The 9,696-nt window shown below is 39.2% G+C and overlaps 1 protein-coding gene across 8 annotated transcripts in view; it reads left to right on the top strand.

Moving 5' to 3' along the window:
* Positions 1 to 8,878, top strand: part of TLE1 (TLE family member 1, transcriptional corepressor) — a 124,365-nt gene extending 115,487 nt beyond the window's left edge. For 3 of the 8 annotated variants that reach the window (XM_043964484.1, XM_043964513.1, XM_043964497.1), the window contains exons 17-20: positions 4,426 to 4,573; positions 6,982 to 7,132; positions 7,939 to 8,015; positions 8,159 to 8,876. In XM_043964484.1, coding sequence (XP_043820419.1) covers positions 4,426 to 4,573; positions 6,982 to 7,132; positions 7,939 to 8,015; positions 8,159 to 8,266 — 484 coding nt within the window. In that variant the 3' untranslated portion in view covers positions 8,267 to 8,876. Of the gene's footprint in view, positions 1 to 4,425; positions 4,574 to 6,981; positions 7,133 to 7,938; positions 8,016 to 8,158 lie in introns of all 8 variants that reach the window. The other 5 variants (XM_043964475.1, XM_043964520.1, XM_043964469.1 and 2 more) reach the window with 3 other exon arrangements.
* The last annotated feature ends 818 nt before the right edge of the window (positions 8,879 to 9,696 follow it).

The raw sequence follows: 9,696 nt of genomic DNA on the forward strand, positions 1-9,696 counted from the left end.
CCCTGTTGTCTGAGTTTCTTTCTTTGTATTATTCTCTTGACCTTTATACTTGTTCCAGTCTTCAGGGAGTGATTTTTGTTCTTCCTAGTCTGTGTTTCCCTGCTCTTTATCAGTAACAATAACTGGCACCTAGTATGTTAAAGAAAGCATGGCTTCATTTTTAAATCAATTAGATGTTAAGAATGGGATTGAAATATGTAAGAGATGTTACATTTGCCTTTAGAGCTCTTGTTTAGGATGCTCCTTTGATGCCTACTATCCTTTTGGAGTTTACCATCTCTGGTGTGTTTAAGTGTATATGCCAGAGAGTAGGATAAATTTTATTTTCAAGCCACATCTGTAGAAATGGGTTAAATGTCATGGAGGCAGAATCTGTTCCTGTGTATGGATGTTGACATGACAGTAGAATTAATTTTACTGATTTACAGGGCAAGCAAATGAGACTTAATGATACTGCTTCAGTTTCTATAGCAAACAGTTTTTCCCATTCATTATAGGCACTCAATAATTATTAGTTGGATGGATGGATGAATGGATGGAGCCATGAGAAATTGACATTATGGATGTCTCTTTGTTCAAGTTTTACCATTTGTAAAAACAAGACTAGAAATGCATGACTTTTACCAGGGATGTTTTCATATAATCAGTTTCTGGGCATCTGTGGTGTTTTGTGGCTTTTTTAGATACTATATATACTATAGATATGGGGTGTGTGTGTGTGTGTGTGTGTGTGTGTGTGTGTGAGAGAGAGAGACAGAGATACAGAGAGACAGAGAGAGAGATTGAGTATGGGCATTTTCTTCTAAAGAGTTTCTTTTCACAGGCAAAAACTCCTAAACAGGCATAGGTCAGACATAGAAGCCCTCCCCCAATACCTTTTGAACAAATACTAAAGCTTTTTATTTTTGCTAGGAAACATATAATGAAATGTACTTAGGATAGTAACTAAGTCAAAGAATATACATGTTTTAGACAGTGTGAAATGAAGAATTCCTTGTTTTATGAAGATGGCAAGATATGAGGATTTGAATAATTGATAATAATAAAAAATAATATATAGCTCTTTAAAAGTTTGCCAAGCACTTTACACATGTTTACAGAATCTCAGTAACCTTTGTGAAGCAGGTGCTTCTATTTATTACCAGTTTACAGATGAAGAAACTGAGGCAGACAGTGATTAAGTGATTTGTCCAGGGTTACATAGCTAGTAAATGGGTGAAGCTAGATTTGAACTTGGGTCTTCTTGATATGAGGTCCAAAGGAGTTTACTGTACTACTTCAGGTCTTAGAGTATGACTCTTAATAAGTCCTAGAGGTGAGGTAGTAGTGAGAATAGGAGGTGATCCAAGAAGTGACAAGTTCCAGATGATCCCACTCGCAAGGGCTTTGAAGAGCGGAGTCCAAACCTTTCTCCAAATTACACAGAATATGATAAAATGCCTTCCAAAAATAGAAATCTTTGTTCCCCTCCAAGTTCAATTTCAAGGCCACTTGCATGAAAGTCTTCCTTTGATGTCTCATCATCACTATCAGGCAATGACTTTGGGATCCTGAAAGCTATGCCAGTAGACCATAAGATCTAGGCATTGCCACCAAGGGGGAAAGACTTGTGGCCTGATCCTGCTGATAAGCTTTGTCTGCTCTCCAAAGACCAGCCATGCCAAGTTTGGGAAGGCTTTTCAGGTTGACCCTGGATGATTAATTGTTCAGCCAGAACACTGCACAAAGAATGCTACTAAAATATAGATGAGTTGGCTGCTCTTATAAAAAGGAGAGAGAATCCACACTCCAGAAAGTTTTATAAGTAGCAATTAGCTTCCTTTCTTTTTGTCTTCATCTCTTTTGAAGTCTGGGGCTCAGGGGAAGTTGTAGAGCTGTCCAAAGTGGCATGGGCATCCTTGAGAGGTGGTGGGTTCCCTCTCTCCCTCCTTTGGAAGTCTTTGAGCAGATATTGTTGGGTTCATTTTTTTGTATGGGTTGGACGACATGACCATTTAGGTCTCCTCCAGCTCTCAAGTTGCGTGATTCTTTAGAGCTTAGAATCAGAAGAGATGTGGATGTCCTCTTCTGTGTTGTAGTTATAATACCTACTTTCACCAGTACTCTGACATCATCAGCAAATATAATTTAGGCTTCTATAGTATATAAAGTGAAAGGCAGAGAGGCATAGTAGATAGAGAGCTGGTACAGTGTAAGCACTACTGCATTTCAAGTCAGATCTTCATCCGAAGCCTGCTTCTGTCACCACCTCAGTGACACTAGGTCACAGTAAATGAGACGACTCTGTCAGTAAATGAGACAGCTCTCTAAGATTATAAGTTGCTAAACAGTTAGCAGTCTGCATGATTTAAGAGAATTTTTTCACCGGGAATTGCCTACACCAATGCAATAAGAAGTATGATTTGTATGTATGTATGAGGCCCTGACCATATGTGTGATGGGTATCCTCGTGCTTTCCTTGTCAGTGGGTAGGGGAGGAGCTGGACAGAGGGACAGAATTTGAAAATGTAAATAATTTTTTTAAAATGTATGAGTACAGTCCAGGGCACTAAGGATACAGAGATGAAGGAGGTAGATTTACATCTGTAGAAATATTTTGGATGACTAGGGCTAATTTGGGGGGCCTAATCTGTGGATGACTAATCTGGGGACTTTTGACTATTTGACTATCTGACAGCTGTTTATTTAACATGGGCCGTTTATAAAGTTCCACCACACTGTTCCACTCCCAAATTGATAAGCAAAATATTAAGAAGCCTCTTAACTAAATAATCAAAGCAGAGTTTATTTATGAGATACTATTTAAATTAAGAATACAGGGAAATAAAAGGTACAACTTGACTGCCTTGTGGCACTTCTCTTTCCACTGAAGTTCTTTGGAACTTCTTGAATACAATAAGGACCTTAGCTGCCACTTGCCTTAGGGCACTCAGGTACTTTATTCTAACTCCGAGCCCCTTTCACTTTGTAAATCCCCCTGCCTCTAACTTTCCTCTCCTTACTGCCACTGCTGAACCCCTATGTTTCTCTCTCACTGACCTTCTGTCTGTCTGGTCCGTCAGTCTGCCCTTTGGCCTCTCTTTTCTCTGCTCCTAGTCCTTCTCATCTTCTCCTGCGTCCTTGTAGCCCCGTCTGTCTTCTCCAACCTTTGCTGTCTCCTCAGCAGCCTTTTGACCTCTTCTTGTCCGTCCTGTCCATCCCAACCCCTTGCTGTCTAACTCCCAGGTCTATATATACCTTTTCTTCTCTCCACTCAAATCTCGGGGCTTCCTGCGCCCCCACAGACCAAGCTAATCCCCCAGCCAGGGCTGCAGCTGGTGGGGGGCGGGGCTGCGCTCGAGCCACGCCAGAGCCCAGCTTCTCTCAGATACCTCTGCTCAGGGCAGAGAGAGCTGGGGGCTTCTTCCCCCAAGCTGTCTGACCTGGCATCTTGCACAGCCCAAGGGGCTTTCTGGCTCAGCTGAAGCAGAGGGGGAGGGGCACCAGCACCTCCCACACAGAAGAGACCCTGAGGGCCTAAGGCTTTCTAATCTTAGCCTAAAGGTAGGGTCCCCAAATCAAAATAAATTTCCACACATCCAATTTCAGTGGGCAGTGACATGCCTAGCATAGTACTTTATACATAGTCGGTTCTCAAATGAGAGTGTCTGTGATTCTTTGAAGAATACTCCATTTGTGCTCCCCACCTCCAAGTAATATCTTGCTGAGATTCCTGCCATTTTCATCAGCAATTAGCTTTTGGCTCTCTTTTGCCAAGCTTGAGGTCAATAGGACTGAATAGAACTTGGAATGACCCTTTGTTACTGGGATTTAGGATTTCCTAATGCAAAGCTCTAACACTGAAAACAGGGTTGAGTAAATATCTGAGCTCATAACCCACTGGCACAAAGGGCATCCTTTTGTTGACTCAGTCGTGGTAATGGGAGAGTTTGGTTTTCTGGATCCTGTCCTGGTAATGTCGCTAAACCTTCTGTATATTTAATGTGACATTCTACGGATGGCTATGGGGGTGGCAGGAGATGATGGATCTCATCCATATTATTAAGCAGGTTTTGTCCTTTTACATCGTGTTCATTTGAGGATGAAATTGGGATTTTGCATGTTGCCCTTTAAAAAAAATTACAGGTATGAGAGGAGTTGGAACTTCTGAAAGAATATTTTTTGGAGGGGAGCTAATAAAGAACTATTTAAATTTTCTTGTTTAGTTAGCTGAAATAGAGTTCCATTTCCTTACTGCTTGCATCACAAAAAACCATTTTGCAGGTGCAATTTCATATTCTACCCAAGGGAAGGGTAGTTTCATCTTACACATCAGCAGACACAGAAGAGATGACACATGCCTACAGAGTCCAAAACTAACAACACAACAGTGTTTACCTTGAGCTCTGGCAGGAAATCATTATTCAATCGGGTTTGTTTTATCAGGCAATTCCAGGGCCACACAGACGGAGCCAGCTGTATTGACATTTCGAATGATGGCACCAAGCTCTGGACGGGAGGTTTGGACAATACGGTCAGGTCCTGGGACCTGAGAGAAGGGCGGCAGTTGCAGCAACATGACTTCACATCACAGGTAATGAGTCTTACCTCCCTTTGAATATGCATGTTGGTTTCTTCCAGATAGTAGAGGCCCAGGCAAAGGAGTGGGCTAAGTTATGATTTTTTTTTTAAAGAAGTAGAAACACTCACTGTTTTCAGAGTGCCATAGGCCAAGGCTCATGAAGCATAAGTTGAACTGGTCTGCTCTGTTCTGTTTATGCATAATTTCATCCAAGGAATTTGCATAGTGAAGAGTACATTGTTTTCTTTAAGCAGTATTTGAAAGTCTGTTGTACATATGCTCACTATTTTAATGTAGGTCAAAAGATGATTATTTGATTAATATATAAATAGTGCTAGGAAAATATGAAAGAGTGTTCTCATTGGAGAAAAAAATAATCACAGCAGCCCAGAAAGTTATGCATTTCATCAGGGAGGATAAGAAATGCAAAGCATTCTTAGGGGATCCCGGTTCTCTTACTTATCCCTTAAAATGTATTTGTCACTGATTAGATAAGTGGAGTTTTGAAACTAAATGTAAGAAATGGAAATCTCAGAGCTTTGGGATATTTTGAAAATTACTTAAATAGTGAATATCTCCCATGGTATGAGTGGTATGGAGATGTGTTTAAATCTAAACCAATACTTGGAAAAACTGGGAGGTTTCTATCCTCAGCCTAGGGACCAGGCCACTCCTGCTATTCTAATTGGTTTAGAATGGCAAAACTGGTTGATGGGCCTGTAATTTAGAAAGTAATAGCACAATATCAATCTCTGCTTTCCTGTACCTAATACTCAGCAAGACCTTTGGCCCATACCTTAAGATCAGCTAAACTAGGGTAAAGGTAGAAGAAGAAGCATAATGCTCAAGGTTTATCTCATCCAACTTCAAGCAAGCTCCCGTTGTTGGTATGAGTTGTAGATTTTTTTCCCAAGGCCTCGATGGTCCCAGACAAACTGTCCTTTGCTTAACATTCAACTTCTGATCAGGGTGCTGGGAAAGTCCTCCCAGAATGAACCAATATCATAACCCTCCACATCTTTAAGTCTTCTATGGACCTAAAGTAGAATCAAAGGTGTGTTCTCTTCTGGGCTAATGCCATATTTTTGGCATTATTAAAACTTATCAGAGATTCATGGCTGTAGCCTGGTTTTATTCTTTATGATCTGGGGCTGATTGGCACCCATACATCTGCAGTTCCCCCGAGAAGGGCAGCTTCATCTTTATCCACCTGTATTTGTCTCCTTTGCCCAAGTAGGGTTTAAGTTAGTGCCGCATCAGTGAGAACATTTCATGGCATGTACAGAAAAGTAACAGTTTAGTTTTGTTCACCTCTGGGGTGAACTTTACAATACATTAAGTCTTTTTTAATTGTCATGGACGAATGATTGAGGGACCACAGTGAACAATGAGACAGGAAGCCTTCAACCAAGTTAGAAGATTGCAGGGCCAAGGACAGATATTGTGCAAAGCTAGCAAAGGGAAGGAGAGTCTTTCCTGCCCACGACAGATCTCCAGATTGATGAAACACACACACACACACACACACACACACACACACACACACACACACACACACACACACACACACACACGGGCACGCGCGCACACACAAAAATAAAACCAGTAGAATAACCAAAAAATGAGGCCATAGATTGTCAGTCTTCTTTCAGAGACTGAATGATCATCATGGGGGTCTTTAAGTTATTAGAAACAGCTGGTTTTAATGGTTTCTCCATGACTTATCCCCAATAAAAGGAATAGGAACCAACTTTATCAAGTTTTTAAGGAGATAGTGATGTAATGTTTCCAGAAATTTTGAATTCATGGGGGGAATATAACCAGGACTTTTAGTTTCCTTTGAAGATATGATGAAATAGAAAGTAAAACATGCATGAAAATTTTCATACCAGGATTTTTTTTTTCTTTAAAGGGAGGGGAGAGGGAATGGAAAGTAAATTATATATAAAAAAGTTTTAACACCTTTGATTCATCTGTTTAGGAACATAAATAAAAAATATATTCTATGTAGCTTTCTTTGTTCATATCATTTTCATGTTTGTTGCCTTTCGAAAAGTGAAAACTTGAAAAAATATTTAAATTTTTTTTAGGTGAGGACCCCCAGAGTCTTTGAATAAAACTTAGTTCTTTCAAATCTTTACTTTTTTATGAGAGAAGGAAAAATACAGTCTACTGCTCATTTCACTTCCTCTATTTTTTTCTGTCTTATTCTGCTTATAAGGCATTTCTGCTGGAAGTCAAGCACTATAATAATTAACACATTTTTATATTTTACACATTATTAAATTAGTTTTCCCATCTATATTTATATAAAGAATAGAGAAAGAAATCTGAATACAGATATGTGCTACTACCATTCATCTTCTTCCCCTTCAAACTTTTTAAGCAAAAGAATTAATCGCCTTGCTGACGTTTTGTAGATCTTTTCTCTTGGATATTGCCCAACTGGAGAATGGCTAGCAGTCGGCATGGAGAGCAGTAATGTGGAAGTATTACATGTCAATAAACCAGACAAGTACCAGTTGCATCTTCACGAAAGCTGCGTGCTATCACTAAAGTTTGCTTACTGTGGTAAGTAGAATAGAAAACAAATCCTTAGGACATATTTTTAAAAATAACTGAAATTTACATGTCAGAACAAATGCTATCCTTGAGTTAAGCAGCTGGATATAATCATAATAATTTTTCCATTGTGTTAATAATGCCCTCAGAAACTACTAATGGGTGTCTGCTTCAATCTTTCTTACTAAAGAGAAATGTCATCTGGACTATGGAATTGCCTTAATGTAGATTTGGTATTCTTTAAGGAAAAACTTTACCCCGTCCCATCTCAACTTTTTCTATAAAACATACATTAGGAATGGGAGAAATTTATGTTATATCAGGATATTTATGTCTATCTGCATATTTCCAACCCTAATTTCTTTCACAAATTCTAGTCTCAAACTGGCTGTCCTATCAGTGGCTCAAATTCAGCATGTGAGAAAACAGAACCCATCTTTCCCATTAACTTGTCCTTCCTTTAGAACTCACATTGCTTGTAGCTTGAAGAAAACTGTAATACAATGTAGATGCAAAATAGTTTTTATTATCCAATTCAGTGTTTCTAATCCCAAAAGAGCTACAAGGTTTGACTTCCTTCATTTTTTTTAAATGATGCTGATTTCAATTGAGGGCATTAGTATCCACCCGGGTTCATGGGCTCTCATAGTCATCCCTATATCTTCCTTTTCCTTCATCAGGGAGTTTCTTTTTCAGATATTAGAAGAATGTACGTGTTTAGGTCACTTTTGGGTAAATCCAGCATAACTGTATATGATGGATTTGGACATTTTTGTTTCTTGTTCAAACTTTCCATGCACCTTTTCCACTTATAGGTAAATGGTTTGTGAGTACTGGAAAAGATAACCTTCTAAATGCCTGGAGGACCCCCTATGGAGCCAGTATATTCCAGGTAGGAGTTCCTTTCCTAGATTTAGTTATGGGAATGTGACTTGTCCATGACATCCTTGGCTCTCCCAATATATGAAACCAGATGTGAATGTGATCTGTTTTTATCACTTCTCTCAGTAATGTGTCTTTTTGTTTGTTTTCTAGTCCAAAGAGTCCTCATCAGTACTTAGCTGTGACATCTCTGTGGATGATAAATACATAGTCACTGGCTCTGGAGACAAGAAAGCTACAGTCTATGAAGTGATCTACTGAAAACATGATGTGGTTTTAACTTTTAGAGTTGAACTGGGCCAAAATGTTTTGAATTTGTAGAAGTAGAAAGGTTGTAACTTAAGGAACAAAAAGAAATCTGATGTTTCCAAACCTTTTCATGAAACTACTCCGAGTCCACAAAAAGAAGGTAACATCCAGCAAATTAAATAAAGGTCACCTGCCTAGACCCAAAGGAAGCATGGAGGCAAAAATGAATGGACAGATCGCCAAGGTCTTAGGATTCAGGAACTGAGTCTGTTGAAGAATGTTGGAGCCTTTTTTTTTTCTTTCTCTGTGACCTCCTACAGATTGCTCTCATTGCCTGAATATGTGAGATTACCTTTCTGTTCTTTGCAGTTCAACTTGCATTCTGTCCTATGTAGAGCAGTGGTGTCTCCGATGAACTTGTTCCCTGGTTTTGCATCTTGTGATATGTTTTTTGTATTTTTGTTGAAGGTTAAACATTTGTATAAATTGTAAATATATTTGGTTTATTACAGTAAAGGCTTTAGTACCAACAAGTGTTTTTCCCCTTCTTTATTAAGGCTTTGTCAGGGTGTTGGGAGTGGGGTAGAGGCATTAATACGGGTTTTATAAGCAAATCCAAAAATCTCTGTACAGGAGCTTTAAAATGAACATTTTTGTTCTATTTAATGAGTTTGTATTTGAATTCTCATGTTATTGATGTGTAGCCAACTAAATGTGTCTCTGCTGTAGACTATGAACCGTGTCAGAACTATAAATGGCAATTTGTGGTGGGGCTGGGAAGCTTTTGAGAAGCTGGAATTATTTCATCCGAATAAAATTTCCCCACTATATTCTCACAACTAGAACTCACAGGTCACAACCTTGAAGGCAAGTGTGGAATAATGGAAAGAGTACTAGACTTACAAGTCAGAAGATCTGGGTTATAAAAGTACTTACTCTTATTTAATAACTGTCCTATAGGAAAAAAAAATTACTTAATCTTTCTGGACACCTAGTATATATGGAGGGGTCAGGGAATCCAGGATTCAGATATCGCCTTTGATACTGATTACCTATGTGAACTTCTCTGAAGAACAGGTAACTCTCTAAGACTATGGTATATAGAGGTGGGTTGCAATCTCCCCATTCCTGACAAAATTCCAGGTCCTAAATACATTAACAGGAGTATCAATCACCATTTATTAAGTGCCTATTATGTGTCAGGCACTGTACTAAGCACTGCAGATACAAAGAGGCAAATGACAGTCTCTGCCCTCAAGCTCACCATCTAATCGGGGTGACAAAATGTAAACAAATACAAAGCAAGCTCAGGATAAATAGGAAATAATTAACCGAGAGAAGGCTCGGGAATGAAGAAAGGTTGGAGAAAACTTCCTGTGGAAAGTGGGATTCTAATTGGGACTTAAAGAAAGATACAGAGGGAGATCATTCCATGCATGGTC

Source organism: Dromiciops gliroides, chromosome 1 (genome assembly GCF_019393635.1).
Source record: "Dromiciops gliroides isolate mDroGli1 chromosome 1, mDroGli1.pri, whole genome shotgun sequence".
NCBI lineage: Eukaryota > Metazoa > Chordata > Mammalia > Microbiotheria > Microbiotheriidae > Dromiciops > Dromiciops gliroides.